We start from the raw sequence: 22,964 nt of genomic DNA, 5'->3' as shown, positions 1-22,964 counted from the left end.
GAGGAACACACTGATGTGCCAGTCTGTCTGTCTGGTGTCTTGCACCCTTTTGCACAATTCTGAGTACCCCAAAGATAACACAAAGGGAAAAGCTTTGTTATTTTTTTTATTACTGATCTTTTTTTTGCAAAACTGAGTTACTGACAGGTGCTTTCATCCCTTCCAGTTTTAATGCCTGGCTTTTCTTCAGTTGTAAGGAATAAACGAAAGGGCTTTTGAGACAGATGAAAATGAGAGGGGAAGGATGCCTGTGAACTGTTGGAGAACTTGTTATCTGGCAGTAGCAAGTCAGTCAGATGTGGTTATCTGTGGCAGAAAGGCCACGGGGAGTTATCTTCTCGGGGAAGTAACTTTTTTTTTTGGCACAGAATGTGTAAAAACTATCAGAACTTGTGGGTGTGTCTGCAACAGAATGCTGTGCCATCTAGGGTCAACTCCTTCAAAAAGGCTGCTATTGAGGAAACTGAAGCGTACAGCTTAAATGCAAGCCTCTCAGTCAACAAGTCTAGACTCTCAAATTATAATCACATATTACGTGATGCCTTTTACCAGAGTACATATTTAAAGTAATCATAGCTCTGTCCTGGGGAACATCTTTCTTTAGGAATAACTTTTACAAACAAATCTTGAAGTACATAACAGTTACTTGGCAACATATCCTGAGTGCAACAGGTTTACTCTTGTGCCTTCAGTTCAGTTTTGTGGCATGATTAGGCACACTGGTTAGCAGTGTTTTGTCCTGCTTTGTATCACACTGCATTAAGATGGGTGAACAATACGTTATTACAGAGGCTGCATGTCTGCTGCAGACCCCCTGCAGCCACATTACCTCTGGTTTACTCAGGGTGAAGGAACCGTTGAATCTGGCCAGAGCAGAACTCCTGTGACAGCTCCAGCCTCCTACCTTGCTATAAAGTAAGGAGGGCTGCTGCAGCCAGTGGCCTCAGAGGGCTAAAGCTGGAGCAGTCCAAAGCTCTCCTGACCTACCTGTGCAGACGACAGTGGTCCAGCTTGCATAAGGCATGGACCATGGCAATTCCAAGCCTCTTTTCTCCTTGAGACCTGCTGTGAGCTCAGTCCCAGCCTAAGAGCTCGCCACACACCATGGCAGTCGTCAAAATGGGCAAATGGTGCCACAGGCAGGGAAACCGGGTCCCCAAGCCCAAAGATTCATGTGGCTTGTCTTTAGTGCTGGCTACAACAAGCAGGGTTGGGTCAGGTCTTTTTTAATTTGCAGAACAGGCTTCATCTCTATCCCAGTCAGAAACTGGGCAGAGAGGGACTGTAAGGTGACTGGCAGGGCCTCAGCCCACGTGAACCACATGAGAGGAGTTACCTGCAGTCTGCATCATTTCTGTCACATTTTCGTCCTTGACAAAAGCTGCTGCTCCTGAAATCACAAGAGAGGTTCCTGTTTATGTTCCATCTTGGATCTTCACGTTGAAAACAGACAGCGGAGAGCTCATCAAGAACAGGGGCCACATGAAAGATGTTGGTGTGAACACAAAGGAATTAATTAAGCTGCTGAGAAGCTTAAGTGCTTGGGAACTTTGTTAACAGGCACAGCAGAAAGGGAACAGGATTCTCTGCCCTGCCAGAGAAAAAGGGCATTTGCTTTGTATTAGCTGAATATTGCTAGTGATGATTTGGCACATAAGCTTGTTTTGATTAGGTGAGAAGGATGTTCTGATCTGAAATTTGAGAAAACTGATTGTTTTGATACCAACATACTTGAAAGGACACTAATCATGTTGATACAGTTAATATGGAATAAATACTGATTAGCTGCCAATTACTATAAAACACAATAGAAAAGAACGGGGTAATCTAAGTGTATGGTTGGGGACACGCTCTTACCTAACCTGAAATGACTCTATCAGTTAGTTTGTATTAGAAGCATGTTTGAGGAACATTCCTTCTGGCACTTTCACCAATACTACACCTTTAATGTTTGTTGGACATCTTGTTCTGTAAGGCCAAGAAGGTGCCAGTATGAAAGGAACAAACATACTGTTAGGAAGATCTTTCTCTGCTAGAGCTTCTTTAAACCTAGTAATAAATGCTGACTTTGTCTTTTGACTTCTATTAAAGCAAATCCCTAACTTTTTCTCAACTCATTTGACTGGTCAGAGTTAAGTAGTTTTTGCCCTTTTTATGTTAATGGGTTCCCATTTAATCTAGTGGTCAAAACACAAGGCTGTGCTCTTACTCCCACTCTTGCAGAATGGCAGATGTGGGATCTGTTCACTCTGAACCTGTAATGGATCTTATAAAATTCAGTATTCATCTGAGCTGATGAATAAAATTACTAATCTTTAAAGCTCCCAAGTATTATACAACTGGACTCTGGTGGAAGTGCAGTTTCACAAGATAAAAGAGTTTTCACGGGGATCTAAACATACTTAAAATGTCAGAAATCAATAGTAATCTACAGAAGAGACCCTTGAAAAGAACAAAGAGGTGAACAGCAGTGAGGTGTTACGGGATAAAACCAAGCCAGGGCTTAAAACTTTTGCCTCAGAAATATCCAGAATTATCTTGTCTTTGCTCAAAATCAATGTCCAACCTCCAATTTCACACTTAAGATAGAGGCTACATCTCTGCTACAGGCCATTCCTTCCTTGGACAGTGGTTGCCTCTTAATGCAGTTATCTCCCAGGGAACTCTGTGCTGAACCTGGAAAACTGAGGTCCTCTATCAGAGTCCTCAGCATAGGTGCAAGCTAGCACAGGAAACAGCAGTACAACCCCAGTGCATTAGCCCTGCCTTGGAGGGGAAAGACGATGTTCGTGCCAGTTGGACCTTCAGCTTGTTTCCTGGTGTTCTCAGCAGATACTCGAGATTACTTTTCTGTTGTGAAGTAAAAGCAGTGTGCAGGTCACACTCACTCCAGTCCAAGAGTCAGGGGATACTTACAACTTTTGCCATTAATGACAAGCACCAGAATTGAAGTTGGTGACTTGCCCTGAGAGGTTCCGACCCCATTACCAAGGATCTCCACCCACCAGCACTGTCTCTTTTCCAACCTTTTGAGCGTACAGACTTTCCCTTCTACTTTGAGCTCACCCCACATCCACAGCTTTACCTGCAGGCCCATTTGAAAGAGGAGTGCTGAATTTCCCAGTGGAATCTGGTATCCCGTTAGTTTCAGCAGGTGGGAAGGTCCTCTGTGTGCCAAGGCTCTAAAACAAAGATCAGAGGTAAACGAAAGCTCTATTATTTCAGGCTGAAACCATGCAACATGTTTTAGAGACAATGACAGAACTCGGAAAACTTACCTCCACCGAGCCATCTTTTAGCTTAACTGATCTCTTGTCTTGCAGACTGAAGAACTTAATGGGGTTGGAGAGAGCAATAGTCAGATCTAGAAACAAAGAAGAGGTCTTTGCTCGGGTTATCAAATAACTCATTTTACCCTGGTTTTCCTTGCCTTCTGGTTTTCTTTCTGGCCTAGGTGAGGAGATTGTGGAGAAGGGACTTCTGTATTCCCTACTTGTAACAAGCTTCTCCCTGACAGCACAGAGGGAGGGGACCATCTTTACCTCAGTCCCATTCTGAGGTGATGGCTCTCAGTTGATGTTTAAGGCAGCATTATGAAGCTGAAAAGAGCATACTGCTCCCAAAATCCAAAGCCAGGTTAAGACTTTCCTAACTTGCACAGCTCCCTGCTCCCGTTCCAGTACAATGCTATATAAACCTGGTCTTTTTTATGAATACTTGTTAAAACCATCAATTTCACAGGATTTCCCCCATGAATAAGGTTCATTTGTATGAACACAGGTGAAGAGAGAGTAAACATGAGAAGTATTCACAAGAAATTCTGTGACTGATGCTGTTACATTCTGCACAGCTTTGTTCACGACTGTTAAAAAGTTTTGCTGTTAATACCTCTAGTGGGGCTTCTTTCTTGATTCATCTCTCACTGTTTGACCATCCCCTTTTTAAAGGAAGATCACACTGTATCTTGGTACCAGCAAGAACCTCCCTCTTCTCTTCAAGCAGGGAAGAAGAACGCTCCTGTGCTCCCTAAAATCCTATTCTCATCAGTCCCTGATGGTTACCACCTCTTCACTCAAGGAAACCTCTCCCTGCCTCTGACTAGAAGCAGTACAAAGACTGACCCATTCCAAACCAGCGAGCCAGTTACACCTGCATGGCCCGTCAGGTGTGCGTGTCTCAGCCCGTACGGGGAACCCGTCACAGTCACAGTGCAAGCACCCCCTCGCTTCTGATGAAAGCAAGGGTGTGACAGGATGCGGGCACCCGCTCAAGTCCCACCCTGACAAGGAATTAAGGGTGCAGCAGGAAAGCAGCCCCTGGGCTGGAAAAATGCTTCCAGACCAATTCCCCCCCTCCCGCCTCCGCATTCTAATGCGTCCTACCTGCCCAAGCATCAGGAACATAGTCCTTTATTTCCAGGTACACAAACAGAGAAGGCATAGTGAGTGGCATGTTACTTTCACTGCGGAGACAAATGTGGTGATAGCCTGAAAACAGAAAGCAGAGGAGGTAAACTGACAGAATCTCTGTGCCTTCTTGTCTGTGTGCTCCAACAGCAAAACAACGTCGCTCTTTACAGAAGGGCGTAGTGGATATATTAGGGAATTAAGCCTATAACAGGATGAATTTGAAGGCTCCACTGCCTACAGGGATGGGGATTAAGTAGCAAAATATGCAGACGTGTGTATCTTCTTTACAGTTTCCAACCGATAGGTCTCAAGGGTACAAAAGCTGAAGGAATTTCCACAAAATTTACCTGAGTGCACTGCAGTAACGGGAATGACACGATGACCAATGAACTTCCCTCCTTCCTCCCAAGCCACAATTTTGAGAGACGCCAACTCGGGCATCATGATCTAAGGAAAAAACAGAGTAAGGCACCAGTGTCCTCACCTCTAACTCCTAACAGCATACTAGCTTCACTAAGTAGAACTTTACTCTCTCCTCCTTCCAACAAAACACCACCATCTCTCCAAGGAAGTCACTTGCCTACTTCTGCATCTTGCAATTTAAGGCTACAGTTTATCACAGACGTAACTGAATTCACAGAAACTCCACAAAACATGGGCTTCTCAGAGGAGAGACTGCACAGGATCACAGGGGGGCAGTCCACCTAAAGAAAAAATGGGGCAACAAACCCTCCAAACCACAGCTTCCGTAAGGCAATTCACCAGAGAAGGGAATGAACTTGGAAGGACAATTTAGCAAGTGTGGTAACTTTGCCAGAAGGGGTCTTGCCTCTCTCCTCCCCCACTTTCTTCTGCCATAAAATGAACTAAAAATTATTCTGCCAGAACTGAAGCCTGAAAATTGTTTTCTGAAATGAGGACAGTATTTATCTACCACATCCCAAGTAGGCTGAAAATATCTGCTATTTCACAGTGTGCTTGACAGAGATGAATTGTGTAACATGTATTTTGCCTTTGTAACTTACTGCAGGAAGGCCAAACATTACTATTGCCTTTGACTTAACTTTCCCATACCCTATAGCTGGATTAGTGACCACTGAATTCTTGTGGACAAACAGGGAAGCTTTCCATATTCTGGCACAACTGAAAGCCTCCCTCTGGTCTCATTACTTCTCCAGTTTGTCTGCTTCTCATGTCTAACCACAGAGATTCAAGTTCCTTTCTGCGTCCTAGTGTTTGAAGTTTTCCAAGCTGATTAGTCAATTCAGTCTGAAGTGCATCACGAATGGGAGACTTTTGATGCCTGTTATTTCCAGAAATGTTCCCAGCCACCCCTTGTCTGTTCAGGGGAATATTGGTGGAGAGTTGTTTTGGATATTGTTGTTTGAATATTATCCGAGAGCACAAAAGTGTGTAAAGTCGTGACCAAGATCTCCAGAAGGGAGACCCTTCTGTTGTCACTGACCTCTCAAGAGGCAGCACTTGTGGTGGTCCACAGGATCTTTAAGGATTCTCTCTCTAAATTACTATCAAATATTATTACCTTTTCAAAAACAAAAGCCTCCTCTTTCCATACAGGGTTAATGGAATTGGCAGTGGAGGTCAGTTTGGTTCTGTATTTGCGTTTTGTGTCCCTTGGCAACCCAAACAGCTCTACTTCCACATATGTCTTCACACTGCGGTCGGAGAGGAACTGACCAGAGAGTATCTACAAACAAGCAGAAACACAATTAGCAACTGCTGAAAAGAATAAAACAGAAGAACCCACCCATACCTTCACCCTAAGGGCACTCTCCCACCCCAAAACATCTTTTCTGCTGAAGCTTCCAATCCACAACAGGCTTTTCTTTTACCTCCACCCATGTTTCTTGCTTCAGCACTTCCTCCAACGTCCTCCCTCCCCATCAGCACAGCCTTGGCTTCTTCTGTGTGGCAGATGCTAATTTTCCATTTTCATGCGATTATGATTAATTTAAAATAGTGAAAAGACTGGGAGTTGCCATGGTAACACTCCCCTACAGGACTCTCTGGGTTTGTTTGCTCCTAAGAACCCTACTGGGTAACAAATAGTGGGGACATAGATGCCAGTTATATACGTGGTGCCAGGAGCTGGCTGTCAGGGGAGGAACAGCACCATGGTTTGTACTTGCCGTGACAGACAGGGTACTCGCCACCACCACATCAATGCGGTCCACAGAGAAGGGGTCAAACTGCTTGTCCGGACGCCGCATGAATTCATGCTTGAGCAGATAGCCGCACTGGCCGTTGAACTCAAACAGAGCCATGTTCTGCTGCATGGGGACATCTGAGATGCAGAAGAACACAATGAGAGAAATTTCATGGGACCTCATCAGGTCTTTTGCATGCTAGGAGCGAGCTGAAAGATGCTATACGTTTATAGCCCCTGCTAGCCGAAGGCTCACAAAGCCATTTCAAAAACTAATTAAGCCTCTCAGCACCCTACAGGGAAAAATATTATAGCAGCTGTTGTAAGAAAGGTAAGTGGTTTGCTTATGATTGCACCATAAGTCATGGGCAGAACTAAATTAAAACCTACTTTAAGAAGGACCCACTATTTTTGGGTGTGAAGTAAGTAGATGTCTGAACCCCTCTACTCCTTCCCCCTTTCATCTTGGGCCTCCTTTCAGTCCATCTTCTCCTCTGCCACTCCTGTTGAGAACACTGTCTTGTGGGTTCTGCACCTGTCTTCAATATGATATCCTCTTCATAACCAGCCTCTCACTCTCTCCCTTTTAAAGTTGCTTCTTTTTTTCTCCTACCGATTCTACAGCTAGTCTCCTACACTCTCTATACGTAAGACACTCCTCTGAGGACGGAAGAGGGGTAAAGAATAGCTTTCTCTGGAGGCTTTGCTTTCCTTCTTACACTGGCTGTGCAGCAAGGAAAGGCCCTTCTTCCCTGTTCCGGTCAAAATTCCGGAAATAATAGCATAGACAGGCCAGTCCTGTAGGCAGATGGAGCTTGGCCTGCTGCCTTGCAAAAGAGGAAGCAACCTGGGGGAAGCGGGAGCTTCTGATGCATTCATGCACAGTATTTAGCCTGACATCACCTTACAGGACAGCCAGAGATGGTACCCAGACACTAGATGACAGCAACTCCACCTATGCGTGTATGCACAAGGGTGTAGGACCGGCATCCCAGACACTGTATGCCAGGTTTGTGCTGGGCCTAGGAAAGTGCTTTTGGTCTGTGGGAGACGGAGTCAAAGAACACCACTACTTTGGGAGAAGGCACACAGAATAAATGCATTCAGGGAAACAGCAGCAGTAGGAAATAGCAGCAAAGGAAGAGACAGCGAACACGAGCATGCAGCCTCGCCCACTTGGAAGGTGGAGGACAACGCAACACTCACCCATGGTCTGGAAGTTGAGTGCCACCATCTGACAGCCGACGTTCCAGAACATCTGGGGCATGTAATTAGAGGAGTCCATCCGGGTGCCTTTGGGGTAAATCCGGCTCATCTGTCTCTTGTTATATCTACAGTTGCTCTATTGGAAACAAGTCTGGAGCGCTCCTTGTATACCCTGGGGCTAGCTCACGTATTCAGATTATGAAAATTGTTTAAGCTCTGCTACCAAATGCTCAGAGCCTTCCAGACAAGACATAAGAAAGGCCCTGGCAACAACAGGTTCCTTTCCACTTAAGGACAAGCATCTGGCAGCCTGGGCATTCACTACAGCAGGATGCATCCTGTCAAGAATCTCTCTGAACGGCTCCCAAGCCACCCTGGAAGATCCTGTGTCTCTAGCACCTCCCCAGTTTCTATCTCTGATGAAGAGTTTACCAGGTCCTGAAACCAGAAGCCAGTTGGATATGCCTCACCCTTACCCAAGCTTCAGATTAGCTCTTGTACTCCATACAACCAACTGCATTGGACAAAGGTTGCCAAAAGGATACTCTACAAACTGCACAGGGAACTTCGTTAGTAGATCATAAGCCTTCAACTCGGTGAAGGAAGAGATGACGTAACTCCGGTTCTTCTCTAGAAACAGGAGATAAGCATTTAGAAGAAAGGCATGCCCAGTCCCCCATTCCGTGTGTGTGGACCAATGGACCCAGGAAGCACTTGGCCTCTTTACTCCCACTTACTACCAGGTATCGTTTTCTGTCAAAGCAATTTACCTCTCTTGAGTCCCTTGAAAAGGGACTGAAGGATAATACTCCATAAAAGGTGATTTATGTTTACCAGGGAGACAACGGTTGTGTACTACAGGACAGGAACTTCACGGAGTACAGACAGGATGGTCTCGCAAAGCTTAAACAGCAATAATTTTCCCATCTCTTCCTCGATTGCAGTGACATTTAGAGAATAGCTCCTGCCTGGAGTTTTAGTTCCAAGTGAATCCAAATATGCAAAGTCTTGACCAAAGTTCTTTATTTTGTCAAGTTTCCCCTTCTTTACTCCCCAATTTTTTCTTTTTCTTTTCTTTCTTTCATCAATTAAACCAGCTCAAAGCTAGGCCCAAATGCAGGAACTGTTTAGAGGAACCTATCGTGTATAAAGAAATTGCATGCATTTTCAGTTTTTCAGATGTTTCTCTGTCCAGTCACCACAGAAGAGGAAGGCCAGTCACATACATTAAGAAAAGCTGGGCTCAATCCTGCCCTCAGAAGCACCAAAGCAAGGCCACAGAGACGTCACTGGCCTCCCTCTAGGCTTTTCATCCTCACTCATATAACTGGGAGCACTGTCTGACATCTCCCTGTCTTCTCCTTACCAATTCCTTACTACAGGGAGGAAGGCAGAAGGGAAGTGTTTGAGACCATGCACATGTTGTGAGAGAGAGAGAACACACCAGAAAATGAGTGAAAGTAAGTCACAAAGGCAGGTGGAGAACAGCAGCATCTGAAAGCACTACTCTCCTGGTCAAATGGAAATACTTGGGATTCTGAAAGGGCTGAGTTTGACTTACGGGCAGAGACTTCAAAGGAGTCAAATTTGATAGGCTGTATGTAATTAACGAGGCTGGACATTTCCTCATACGCTGTCACTTCCAAACCAGCAGTGCCCTGAGCAGAAAACAAAACCCAAGAGAAGACAGATGAGGAGACCTTTCCTAGAGATGAAACAAAACACACCTGGGCTTCACGATCAAAGAACTCTGGTGGCTGCCCTGACCAGAGCGCACCAGCTTCTTTGGCTTCCTGGTCCTACAGTTACGTTGTCAGCAGCATAGTCAGGGGCACACAGTTTCCAGTTAGCGTGGAAAAAACTGAAACTGAGGCATACGGAGAGGTATCAGTCAGTATGTAAGAAGCCCCGGACCGCTTTAACCTCTCAAAGCACCGAGTCTGGGACAAGCCAGGGACATTGTTTTCCCTTCTCTCTGAGTGACACCAGGGAGACAGAAATGGAAAATGTTTGTGTTTTTTTTTTAATTTATTCAAGGAAATACTGATGTTCTCCTTTCCCCTTCAGCAGCAGCACTTCACGTTTTGGTAACAACTTTTATCAGACTAAGGCTAAGCCTCTCCAAACACCCTCAAGGCAGACAGTTATCTCCAAATCATGCAGAATATCAAAGGCAGAGTCAGAAATAGTAACTCTTGTGCCATATTCTCTATGCTTGCAACATCATTTCTCTTATTCAGTTTCTCCTGCAAAAGTTGTGTTGCATGGGGGAAGGAAAGCCTCCGATTGGTCATAGCACATTTCACTCCCCTTTGCATTCTGGGTTCATCTCTATTCACTATGGTGAGGCCCCAGAGAAAAGGCCAGGAAAAAAAACGAACACACAACAGAAAAGGAACAGAAACAACAGTGACAGTACCTCATCTGACTGCATCTTTTTAATTTCCTCTTCATCCAGGTTTCTGAGATGTTCATCCTCTTCCTCTGGTTCCTCTTCAGCCACATCACCTGCCCAGACTAAGCACACGCAGCCCACATCAGCAGTACGTATCAGTAGCACACCGAGACAAGACATTGCAGACTGCTAGCAATGGAGAGCTCTGCAAAACCTCACAATCAAGTCAGGCAGGAACAATAAGTGGAAGAATCATACAGTTTTATTAGCCAATCCAAATATGAACGGGCACACTCAAGAGACCAAATCATTCCTCCTGCAGGCTTCCCTCATACCCCAAAAGTGACAATCACAGTGCTGTTTTCCCCACCGTGGTCACACACACTCGTGGCAATAAATGTCCATTTCTAGGTGCTCTGTAGTGGCGCTCACCTTGTCTTCATATGACTTCATGTGCTCCTACCATGACAGGGACTGAAAATTCACCATTCTACCACAGGTTCCCTGAGCCCAAGAGGTGACAGCTTGAGACTGGATGAAGGGAGGAGAGTGGGGCTGAAGGTTCAAGAACCTCAGGGTGAAGAGCTAGGCCATAGTGAATTTGTGGTTATCAGAGAGCTACAAGCAGTAAAAAATTATCCACCCTTCCATCACACCAACAGCCAGTGTGTATCAACAAATTACCAACTCATGCAGCCATATGCCTCAGAGGAGGCAAAGAGTTGGCTGATGGGCAGGGCGTAAGTTGATTGTCTCTTTTGGTTGGAATGAAGTGTTTGAAAATATTCTGAAGATTTAATTTCTCTTCCAAGCTTATGCTGCTTCTTGAGATAACTGGATTAATGACTAGTACTGGCTTGTCTCAAGCTAGTATTGGGTGATTTGGAAGGTCTCCAGTGGGCCAGACTTGCTCATCTAGCTATACTAGTCCCATTTTCCCTTCAGACATACCAGTATCATCCACAGGGGCTGGCTGCTCGATGATTTCTGGTTCCACATTCCTTCCTTTCTTCAAAGAGTTCTGCCTCTTCCCAGATATAGATTCGTTCTTTTTGTTCTTAATCAAGATTTTCCCTAAGAGATCCTTAGGACTTGGCAAAGGAACTCCTGGCTTCAGCTGCAACAGATAAACTTCAATCTGAATTTTCATCACAAAGACCAAATTCAAACACTCATCTCTCCTGTCCCTCCCAGTACCATTTCTCTGGCCATTTACTGGTCCATGGACACATCTCTTGCCCACTATATACTTTAGTATCTCCATCTGCAAGCATATCCTGCTATATCTATGCAGATTTTTTTTTAAGATTTCACTTTTGGTTTCAGACCAGCATTTTGCACCTCTCAGCCCTCTCACGTTCTGCTGCCTGCACATGCCATGCTGTTCCCGGCCACCTATCCTGCACCACAGCTAAAAAACCATCTAGGGGCCTGAAGGCATCCACACCCCTCTGGCTTTCACATTCCACCTCCTTCTCTCATTATCCCAGAGCCTCCGGCCTAGATCAGCTCTCAGGCCATATTTAAACACTGCCTGCAGCAGAGTTGAAAAAAGATCTCAGAGTAGGTGGCTCAAGCCAAGGACGTGTGACTCGGTGCTTCCAGATCTCCACTCCCTGTACAGACAGTAACAGGCCTATTAATAAGTTAGCTAATACCCTGAACTGTTTCTCCCCACACACCCCCTGTTTCTCCTGGTTGCCTGGACAAGGACATGGGTCTGGACAGTGAGCAACTGCCAATTTGCTCACTGCTTCTTTTCAGCTCTTCTTTTGATCTCAGTGCTTTAAAACAGATGCTTGGGCTCAGTGTCTCAGCTCCCCCCTCCACTACATACCCCAAGGAACTGCCTCATGCTTTGCAGAACACAGGCACTGCCCATTATTTGTAAACCGGTGTCCATTCGCAAGGCAGCTGAAGTAGCAATGTGCATGGGGATCGCCGAAGATGTCACTGTGTCCACAAAAACACATGCTTGTACAAGTAAGCCAATGACTAGGGGGTCAAGCAGATTGGGAGCTTTACTCAGCTATTCTGAGCACAAAGCTATGCATGTCACTGACCTGCCCACCAATGCCTGGAAGGGAATATTTTCAGGAATGGAGAAGCATTGGTAGGAAGAGCCTGAAATGCTACTAAGCCCTTGTTCCTGTTTCTTTCCAAAGCAAGTGGTGGCAGACAGATTGGAGACAGCACCGTGTACAAAAATACACTGACTTGTCTTGGTACAACTGGTACGACTTGGCTACCTAGAGCTCAGTTTCCAAAGTCACTCAAGTCACAGAGTGTTAAATAAGAGCAGAGTCAGGCAAGTACTCAGGAAAACCTCTGCAACTTAGAGGTCTTCCATCCACTTACTATGTTGCTCATCCCTATGAACCAGGCTTATTTGTCCACAGCATGATCCTCTCTTTCTCTGTCCTTGTATCTGTTGTGGCATTTCCTAGCACCAGGAGTGACCAGTTTTTTCAGAACGACCTCTCCACCAGCCTCTTTCCCCAACTTCCACTTACCGGGTATTTTTCCAGCGGTTCTGTCAGCAGCATATCTCCAAATATGGTTCGGCAGTACTCAGCCATCTTTGCCTGCTGCTTGGGCCTAATGAACAAACAGATCAAGCAGGAGTGAACAGGAAAACTGATGCCCAAATCCAGAGCTTAGCATGAACAACCATCTCGAGATCCATGTACTCTACCCAGAAAATCATCTCTTGCCTTTATTCAGACAGCTATCCAGATCTTGGAAGTCTCTTCCCAGGCCAACTCCATTTGTTCATACTCTGCCATCCCAAGCTACAAGGCTGCACAACTGTGATCACTCTCACTCTGCAGCTTATGGCTCGTCTTTCAGCTCTGAACCACGTCCAGTTGCTTCAGAAATCTCAACTGATGCTTCATTTCAGCTCAGGCACTCAATTAAAACCCAGCAGCCCTTGCCTGTATACTTTCTGCTCTGGACAACAGAGAACACAATCCTCCCAACCACTAGATACTCACGAGTCCACATGGTTCTCAAAGGACAGGATGACAGGGTAGAGAGAGGTTTTAAAAGCACTTTCTGCGATGGCCTCAATGGCATCCTAAATGAGGGGCAACAGTCAGAGAAAAGATCAGCGCTCATTAGTAACAGAGACATGCAGCTGACCTCCCACTGAATGGACTCCAAACCTGTCATTGTCAGGAGCTTCTCTTTAATTAAAGTTCTCCCAGTAAGAACGTGAGAAGTGTCATCTTTTTCATACCCGCCCGGATTTCCAGCTCCAGAGGATACAACATGCAGCTAAACTCAATACCTTGCATAAAAAATGAAGCTGAATATGTAAGAATATGAATTTTTGTTTTTGTTACACAGTTCAGTGTATACATAAATGGATGTGAAAGGGTCTTGCCAGAGAGGCAAGCCACTGCCACATGCACTTTGAATTGGTAAAGAAAGGTGCATGCAGCACCAGATTAAACTTCTTCAAACTCTATTTATACTTACCTCTGAACCTGTCCAATTTTCTATCATTTCACCTGCTTATAAAATCCTTCTGTCTAGCAGCAGAGAAAACTGGAATGTTCAGTAACCAGCAGTGCTGACATTTCAAATGCAAATACCATGGAAACGTTCTCAGCATTAATGATGCAAGAAAAAATAATCGTATTTTCCCCAAGCCCCTCTTAAAATGCCACAAACTTTCCACCATTTTATTTTCTGGTGCTGCTAATCGACATGGTAAAGAAGTGTCATTTGCTCCTTTGCAATTACAGTTCCTGACTCCCACAAAAATCCTGGTTCAGCCCTGATCTTAGCACTGAGGGAGGCTGCCACAGCTGCTCCTCCATGGACCACTTGGACTCTCTATCAGAAACCTGCAAGGTTCAGAGGAAGAGAAGCTACAGAAAAAGCTACTAAAAGGCCACAGGCAATGGTAGAAAAGGGAGAGAGGTGTGGAGGGAAAGATGGACGTATTATGACTCTGCAATTACAGCAGCTACAGCTGTCGTTATTTCTCCTGTCTGTAGTGAACTACTGTGCAAAAAGCAGCAGTGGTACTACAGTATTTGGGAAATTACTGACACTGAATATGACAATACCTCTGATCTTAAGGATTGGGGGTCTTTTCCCCCCACATAAATATTTTAGTAATAGTGAAGCGTGGGAACCAGGGGGAAGAGACGGAATAAGAATAAATAGCTTTAAAAAGAATCTGAAGTGTCTCTGCCTGTTGGCAGCAGCTGTGTAAAGGAGCGCAGAAAAAACAAGTGTGATGCATTGATTTTTAACCTGCAAGCTGTTTGTAACTTCTGTGGTTAAATGCCCTGTATTTCCAAGGGAGCAGTAGGCTCTGGGCTGTGCTTCTGAAGCCTGGGGGCTGAATCCTGAGGGAAGCCATCTGCCCAGCATGCTAGAGGGCATTTGCTCCTCTGAACACATTCCACATTCTCATGTAATTAGGAAGTAACTGAAACCTGTTCCTCCAAAGCACCACCATGTGAGGCTGTAAGCCACAGAAACCTGCTGTACACCAGTTAGAAGTTAAACTCGTTTTAACTGTTTGTTTTCTAAAAGCCATCTTGTTTGTTTCTCTGATGTACATTTATCTATAAATCCACCATCCTTGTGCAACTTTCTGTCCATACACCCATCTTGCTACGCAGCTCTGTGTCTGCAGGCACATCTACTCAACCATCTCTCCATCGCTTCTACCCGACTGTCTGCATTTCCCTCATTCATTCAGCTGACCTCCTCTCTTCTGGTCCTCCCACTCAAAAAAATGTACACAAGCTCCAACTCATTGCATATTTGTTCATCTTTCATTCCATCTACACATTCATTCACTTGTCATCTTGCCATCAATCTTTTCCTCTCAAACATCTTTGCCCTCAGCCCATCTATTTGACAGTTCCCTCAGCCAGCCTCCTCAAACAGAGATCAGTCTAAAACCAAGCAGGGGAAAGCATGTATGGGGAAAACTCTTTCCATACCTTGAAGAGGATCTCAGTTGTCATGGTGAACCCGTGAGTGATGATGGGCTCCTCATCCGGGGGCCGGCCCTTCCAGCAATCCAGCTCCACGCAGCGGCAGCCAGCCAGCAGCGCCTGGCGATACATTTCAGGAGACGAGATACCAGAAAACTGACCAGCTGGAGGAGAGCAGAAGGAGGAAGGCTCGACATCAGCTATTCACGGGGGACAGTTTCCACATAAACTGGAGCAACAGAACTCTCTGCCATCCTTGAGCAGGTGTATGTGGCAGACTGACAGGATGTTTTTGGTTACAGGGTGACATTTCTTCTTCTTACACAGCATTTATGTGCAAAGCCCCTCAGAGTGCATTACAGCCCTCAGCCCTCCAAACTTCTGGGCAGATATACCTGCCCGACTGATGCCAGTATCATTCATCCATCCCCTGTAGTGGTACATATGCCTTGGAGCTGAGGCAGACTCTGGAACTGCCCATACCTGTTAAGTACGTGTTGTGTGATGAATTGATGAAGTAGTGTGAGAGCGGCTGGGTCATGTCCTGGTACAGCACCAATTTGTCCAGTGCTATCACATTGTTCTCAGGGCCACAGAGAAACCAGACCATCCCCTCTGGAGACAGCTGCCCTACACGGAAAACAAAGCTGTTAGCAGTACTGAAACAAAATGGTTCTGGCACCTCCTTGCCAGTACATTGCAACACAGGGACTTGTAAGAATCAGGGAGCTGATTGCTCCCCTGGGAAAGTCAGGGTAGCAGAAGGCGCGAGATCCTCTGCTATTTTCATACTACCTCTCTGGCAAGACTTTTGGGCTGAATGAGACTCACCTCTCTGGATGTTAATCCCACTGGGCTCATACTTCTCTATCAGGCTCTGCACCTGCTCGGGTTTGGCTGGTGGAAAAAGGATGTCATTGAGGCGAGAGTCTCGCTGCTTCTTGTTGATAAACTTTGCCAAGTGTTCTTTGGTCATGTAGGGCTTTGCTTTTAAATGGCTAAGGTGAGAGAATTACAGAGGAGCAAAGGTAAGGCCTGTGTACTACCCAGAAAACCTTTTCACAAAAGAGAGACTGGTCCTTCCTCAGATTAGTAATGGGTGTCCGCCTCCCTGGGTCCACACATTTGTGTTTCTTCTACATTTTTTCCTGTAAATGATGCTTCCCACTGTGGCCTTTCCTCTTCCTCACTAATTCAGTACTGTGAAGGGGTTGTACTGAGGAGAGCACAAAGCATATTTGGAGCCTCTGACTCGAACTCTAAAGGGACTTGAATTTCAGAGCACACTGAATTGCTTGCACTACGAAATCCAGTCCATTCAAGAAGTTACAGATTTAGCTACTTGAAAAAAAAATAGAAGTCACTGGCAACTTGTGAGGATCTATGGTTCTCATGCTGTACATGGCCTTGTTTGGGGCTAGCCACAATATCACATTAGTGTGATCTAGTGTTGAGCTGGAATCAGCCCTCCTGTTGGTGACAGGTGAGAGTCCCTGCAGCACCGTGAGGTCTCATCCTTTTTATTCAGGCTGTGAGTGAAAGTGTTAAGTGCACTGGCACTGTTTTGTGACCTGGGTTCCTGCCCTTCTAAGGCTTGAGACCAGACAAACCACATAGCATAAAGTCCCCTCGCCCCTCCTTTTTGCCTATCTTTTGCCACAAGAGATCAAGTTCTCTTCTGTGGCTTGAGGGAAACTTACTGTGAGGTAAATATCTCATCAATCTCAGGCCGTGGACACAAATTCATGAGGAAAGTTTTATACACGGTTTCAGGGAAGTCCTCTGGGTTGATGGCATCATTCTGAGAATGCAATAAAGACACATCAGTATCACAAACCCATGAGGGCTTTCACCTCTTTCTCCATTCACACCTGCAGTCCAGCACTTGTTTGTGACAATGCAAATAAGTGACTGGAACATCTGGCAAGGCGTTTAGGAAAGAAGATGGAGCGGAGAAGCACCACAGCACCCTATTTCAGAACGGAGAGTTATTTAAACAGTCCCTAGGTGCCTCTTGTGTGATGGTATAAAGCTAAAGCTTGATACAGTGGTAGGAGCTGTCAGAGGCTTGGATTGTGTTCTGCGGGTTGGTAGAAGCGTCAAGATTAACTGTCAGATCTGTTGCTTCAAAGGGCAGACAGTGAAACAGGCGGAAGGGAACGTGCTGCTTCTTGTGCCACACAGTGCAAGTGATGGAGTCGCAAGCGTTACTGCAATACAAACAGCAAGAATCGATCCTAGCAGGCGTGCAGTTAAGGCATGGCAGCTAGTGGTAAGGAAAAGGTTTCACAGCAACTAGGAGCATTTGGGCTGATGATTTTTTTCCATGGCCAAGGACACCACAGTCAAGGTAGGCAAAACAATTATTCTCAAACTAGCGAGACCCTTACCTTGCCCTTTGGAAGATGACAAGCACTTAATGCTGCTTCCACCCTCTTCCTGTCTGCAGGAAACATCTGAAAAATACTGACCAGATAGGGAAAAAAGAAATCAGCACAATGTAGCAGGAGTGAAGTCAGAAAGCCTGGGTTTGGGTGGCTGGGAGCTGCAGCCAGAGTGCAAGACACTCAAAATGCACAGTGAAGGAGACTGACAAGAAGACTGTAACCATGAACCAGAGAAGAAAGACTGTGTCTCTCCAAGGGAATAACTGATGTACCAAGTCTTATAAACCTACAGTGGATTTTTTGACTGTTGCCTTCATACACAAGTTCTGTATTTCTGCTATGGATTCTCTAAGAGCCCTGTCACTGAACTGCATCCGCTTACTCTCAAAATCCCTCTTCACTGTCCTTGCCCTACCCCTCTTGGAGGTGCCCGCCGTGGAAGCAGCCCTCCTGCCACAAATTCCCGGGGACACTTTCCCCGACGAGACACTATCCCATGCGGTAGCTGGCATTAGCGAGGAATAACTTTGTAGTAAAGACAACACTCATAAAAAGCAAATGAACATTGTGCATGCTTGCTGGCTTGAAAGACGACAAAATTTTCTCGAACCAAAGGCTTTCTGTGAATTTACATTACACAGGCAAAGACGCTGGTATACTACAAGATGGAAGCACAAAGGTCTGCTGCTGCAGGAACCAAAGGTCCCCTCCAGTTTGGAAAGCTGGGTACTGGTCTGCAGGGCAGAATTCACTTGGTTAAGCCTTCAGCTTAAAGCAGCCTCTTTGCTGCACAATGAAATAGTAACAATAACTGAACTCTCCCTACTTTCAGCATATCCCAGCCAGCAGCAACGAGGTCTCCTCAGTGGATAAATTTAGATGTCAGCTCTGTTAAGCTCCTGGCATTGCAGCTGCTCACAGCCAGAAAGGGGAACAAAAAGTGCCAAATGTGTTGACAGGTGGAAAAGTGTTCAGTGGGAGCTGCAGCAGACTTATGCAAACTCAGGGCATATCGGTTCCCAAGCTGCCCTTTGCAAGGCAAAAATTGCAGCAGCCTTGTCATGATTCAAAGGGGATTTAAATGTCTAAAGAGAGAGGCAGATGCTCCGTGGAATTTTCAGAATTCAGACATGGAGTTTTGATAGCCTTATGTACACCTGCACCTGGAGATACTGAATAGTTTTATAACTCTGGATCTTAATCTGGGCCATTTAACAGTCTAATGCTTTACACAGTAAAGCATTTTTACCACTCTGCAAGAAAGACAGACCAGGGCATTGGAGAGAGGTACAGCCCGTACCAGATATTTTTTCTAGCTTATTTCAGAAGAATAAGCTGTTTTCTCTCTGCAGTAATGCTACCTTGCTTGCATTTTAAAGATCAATTCAAAGTACTCTTCCCTAGTGTGAGTTATTCATTAAAGATCTATACATTTTTAAAAGCCCTTTGATGAATACACTGGTTTCTGACAGAATGAAATTGTGCTGGTTGGTGGTTTAGAAAACAAACAACAAAAAAACGTTTATTATTGAATAATGATCAGCCATCCAGGAGCCCATTTAGCCAGCATAGACTTACTCTAGAATCGTTACGCAATATAGCACACAGTAGGCAGCATATTTATTACAGGTGATTAGCACTTGCCTGTTGTGATGCTATAACACAGCATAAACCTAGAAGCAAAGTGGTTTAAACTTCCTATTGAATACCCACAAATGCACAATCTGCAGGTCCTTATTCTTAAAACAAAAGATAATTTATGCACCCGAAAGGGAATTCAACATGGCAGCGCAGCCTTCTGTCACTCATTCATGAGCTGAATCAACATGGAAGAGCCATAGCATCAGCCATGGAGTGATTTTACTGGGGAAGACACTGAGTGGCACAAAATCAATTCTAGATTTATGCCATGCAGTGCAGGGGAAAAATAATGGGCTGGTCTTTGCTTCAGCAAAAGATGAACGCAGACCGTGGCTTATTCTAATGGCAGTCCTACCCTGATGCCCAAGGCCAACCCTGGGGATAGTGAAGGGCAAGTCTCCACTGTTCTGTAGGTGAACCAGCACTGACATTGGCCCAGAGATCTGCCCTCAAACGCTGTTTCCCTCTCTCACACATCCAGAGTAAAGACTGAGGGCAGCGTGGAGAACTGCTGTAGTGGTCACAGGTGAAGAAAGGAGACAAGCAAAAGCAATGGACCCCTACTTCAGGCTAACTGGGGAGTCAAGCAAAAAAGTTCTCCAAATACAGAACTCCTTATATGACAGGTAAAATGAGTCCCATGCCTCATCCACCTTTCAACTCAGGTTTGCAAAAATAAGCTGTCACAACAATTTTACTGAAGTTGCTTGGTTTTGTTGATCTATTTCTTGGCAACAGCCAGGAAGTGGAATCCATGGCTGTTTAAAGCAATATCTTGCTGTAGATGAAGGCCACAAAAGGTCTCCTTTCCAGACCCAAATTATGTCCCAGGCCCTTCCTTGGGAGGAACCTAGGTGCAGCAGGAGTCCTTTCATGGCCTGAATCCAGAGGCAATGCTCTCTGCCTCTGAGCTGCAGAAAGAGCAGGCACCTGAAGCCATTGGGCAACCATCCTCTTACCAGCTGCTCTGCCTTTAGGCTGACTGAACACACAATAAAACAAATATCCACACTCACTTCCTGACAGGAATCTTCCCCTCTGCATTAAGCTGCATCTTCAGCTTCACCAGGCTGTGGAAAAAAACCCAAGATTATGAAAATGCACTTGTACAATCTTAGAGGTCTTATTAAGTAAGGAGAAAGAAAAAATATGCAGTCAGGAAAACAATCCAACAGTTAACTGAAAATCAGGGTCCTACAGACCGTCAGCTTAACCTTAGACAGAACCTGTTCCTGTTTCTTGGGAAGGAGAAACAGGCAAATTGTAAGAGCTTAGATATCAGAAAGATTCCTCTGAAACACATGATGTAGATGTGAGATAATGGTATCTCCTATTATTTAGCATTCCTCAGCGATCCCAGCTTGCCAGCCAAACAGTATTACAGGGCAAAGAAAAAGAGGCAGCACGTTGTTGGGGTAAGTGTTGTGATGGCAGTGGGAGACACATTTGAGGCTCAGAATTTCGGTTTGTGCAATACCACGTGTGTGTTTGACTGGCTCAAGCCCTTCTGTGCCAGTCAGTTGTCATGCAACATATGGCCCAAGTACCAACCCCCTGCCTGTGCCTTGGGGCTCCTGAGCTGACACAGGACTTGTTTTGGAGGCTGCCAAAGGACCTGGATGCTTTTTCTTTCTAGTACAGACAGAAAGGGCAGTACATGAATGTTTCGGAGAGCAACGTTTGTCAGAAATCACTTACATTTTCTCTAGGAAGGTGTACCGAGAAGCGTTGTATGTGAGGGGATTCCGAACGATGGCCATAATATCCTCAGCCCAGCTCTGGGAACAAACACACACACAAGGAGAGGCAGTTGGGCATTATGGAACTGCACCAAGAAGTACACAGCAACAAAGATGGAAAGGGCATAGAACCACAGAATGGTTTGGGTTGGAAGGGACCTTGAAGACCACCAGAGCAGGTTGCTCAAAGCCCCATCCAGCCTGGCCATGAACGCTTCCAGGGATGCAGCATCCACAGCTTCTCTGGGCAACCTGTGACACTGCCTCACTACTCCCATGGTAAAAAATTTCTTCCTTGCATCTAGTCTAAATCTACCCTTTTTCAGTTAGAAACTGTTACCCCTTGTCCTGTCACTCCAGGTCTTGGTAAAAAGGCCTGTGCCAATACTGCTGGGCTCCATATCCCAACAACTGTGCCCTGGGCTTGGCTATATCACCTTCCTACTGCCTATGTATACTAGCAGCTGAAACTTTTCCACTGAGTCTTCTCAGCTCTCTGTTTATCCATACAAAGCACATGAAAGACAAAAATGACATACTAAATTTCTTCTTCTGGTCCTTCTCCATGCAGGGCAGAAGTTTCTAGAACTATGGAGGTATGACACCTTACTGGAACATAAACCTGCTTGTTTATAACTTTGCCAGTAATGCTGACAGGGTTCAGGTTCCCTGTCTTCCCCTCTCCTTTCCTGCTCCCCACTTAATGCCCCAATCCTGAGTGTTTCCCAGTGCTTCCTTGCCCTCAGGACCCAATACCTTGCCAACGTTCTCCTTGTAGGACACAAAGTTATGGAAAGTCAGGTCAACCATGTCAGGGCCAGATACAATAGTCAGAGTCTTAAGCAGGAAGGTGCTGTGAGGGTAATCCAAGTTAAAAACCTCTCGGAGCTTCTGGCACTGTAAAAGAAACAGAACAGATGGGGATGAAGGGAGAATGAGGCAAACTATATCTGAAAAAAACAGGACGCAATCCAAACGTTGATCCAAATTCATAGCAAGCTTTTCAAGGGTTGCAAAATTGTTTAATGTAATCTTCCTTTCCTTGGCTTTCCTTATTTTTCATCGTTATTCAGGAGCCTGCATTACCTGGATCTTCCACGGAGCAAAACATTGTGACTAACATTGCTGCGCAAACATGCTGTTTTGGTCTGAAAAAGTAAAAGTTGGAGACTGCTCTTGAGGTCCTTCTGAAACTTCAGCTTGAACTTGCAGACAAGCAGAGGAGTATTTGACCTGCTCATACCAGAGGTGCATAACCAGGTTATTGCAGACAGCCATTTGTCAAAATACACGCTAAAGAAGTCTTTTAGATTAGTGTGATACCTTTTGCTGTGACCTCCCTCCGCCACAAGACAGATGTCATTTGGGACCTGGAAGATCTACAAGCTTTAGACCTGGTCACTGGAGAGACGGGCGCTCTCCCTCCAAATCACATTTTCTGCTAGTTGTCACTTCCCAGAAGTGGTTTTTTCCATAGCAATTGCAGTATCCTACAGCAATGGCTCACCAGAGATTTGTTTTGTTAAGTATGAGGCTCATCCGATTAGTCATACTTGGATTTCATCACCATATGAAAGTATTTATAGAATCCCTTTACATTATTTAGCATTTTCTGCATTCCTACGTAAGGCATCACTAAGCCAAGGTATCCTGGAGTTGTACTGATGGTCGCTATTTATAATGAAAAGATAAAATTCCCATGTCCTAGAATAAAGCACAGCAATTCATTATCTAAAGTGCAGGATAAATCCATATCAAAGCAAACACGGAGGCTGTCAGAGCACCTGCTCCTCTAGAAACTAAGGGCAAAATCCGTGATCTGGGATTGTTAGCAGGGCAGGTCAGACTCAGAGGTTTAACTGGAGCTGAAATCTGAGCTCTCGCTGTATGCACAGACCTGCAGCTAGGCACACGGCCGAGTTACTGCATTTCAAGTTAAAACATCAGTAACACCTTAACACGTTGCGTATCACGTTAACTTCAGCAGAGGTTTTATCTAAATGACTTTACCTTTGTGTTTGCTATAAACTTTGAGCACAAAGTCAGTCGCTGCAGC

The 22,964-nt window shown here is 45.3% G+C and overlaps 1 protein-coding gene across 1 annotated transcript in view; it reads right to left on the bottom strand.

The window, feature by feature from the left end:
* The window catches only part of PLCB2 (phospholipase C, beta 2), a 45,000-nt gene that overhangs the window by 7,335 nt on the left and 14,701 nt on the right, over positions 1-22,964 (bottom strand). The window contains exons 4-25 of the mRNA XM_009710648.1: positions 21,665-21,805; positions 20,868-20,947; positions 20,186-20,239; positions 17,532-17,607; positions 16,842-16,942; positions 15,973-16,139; positions 15,625-15,771; positions 15,148-15,305; positions 13,174-13,256; positions 12,691-12,775; positions 11,129-11,294; positions 10,202-10,299; positions 9,344-9,440; positions 8,328-8,412; positions 7,783-7,907; positions 6,560-6,714; positions 5,953-6,117; positions 4,757-4,856; positions 4,383-4,487; positions 3,279-3,364; positions 3,086-3,182; positions 1,337-1,390 (exon numbers count right to left, since the gene is read on the bottom strand). Coding sequence (XP_009708950.1) covers positions 1,337-1,390; positions 3,086-3,182; positions 3,279-3,364; positions 4,383-4,487; positions 4,757-4,856; positions 5,953-6,117; positions 6,560-6,714; positions 7,783-7,907; positions 8,328-8,412; positions 9,344-9,440; positions 10,202-10,299; positions 11,129-11,294; positions 12,691-12,775; positions 13,174-13,256; positions 15,148-15,305; positions 15,625-15,771; positions 15,973-16,139; positions 16,842-16,942; positions 17,532-17,607; positions 20,186-20,239; positions 20,868-20,947; positions 21,665-21,805 — 2,425 coding nt within the window. The remainder of the gene's footprint in view (positions 1-1,336; positions 1,391-3,085; positions 3,183-3,278; positions 3,365-4,382; positions 4,488-4,756; positions 4,857-5,952; positions 6,118-6,559; positions 6,715-7,782; positions 7,908-8,327; positions 8,413-9,343; positions 9,441-10,201; positions 10,300-11,128; positions 11,295-12,690; positions 12,776-13,173; positions 13,257-15,147; positions 15,306-15,624; positions 15,772-15,972; positions 16,140-16,841; positions 16,943-17,531; positions 17,608-20,185; positions 20,240-20,867; positions 20,948-21,664; positions 21,806-22,964) is intronic.

The sequence above is a fragment of the Cariama cristata genome, unplaced genomic scaffold, assembly GCF_000690535.1.
Source record: "Cariama cristata isolate BGI_N322 unplaced genomic scaffold, ASM69053v1 scaffold4762, whole genome shotgun sequence".
In the NCBI taxonomy this organism is placed as follows: domain Eukaryota; kingdom Metazoa; phylum Chordata; class Aves; order Cariamiformes; family Cariamidae; genus Cariama; species Cariama cristata.
This window is presented reverse-complemented; position numbering and strand designations above follow the sequence as displayed.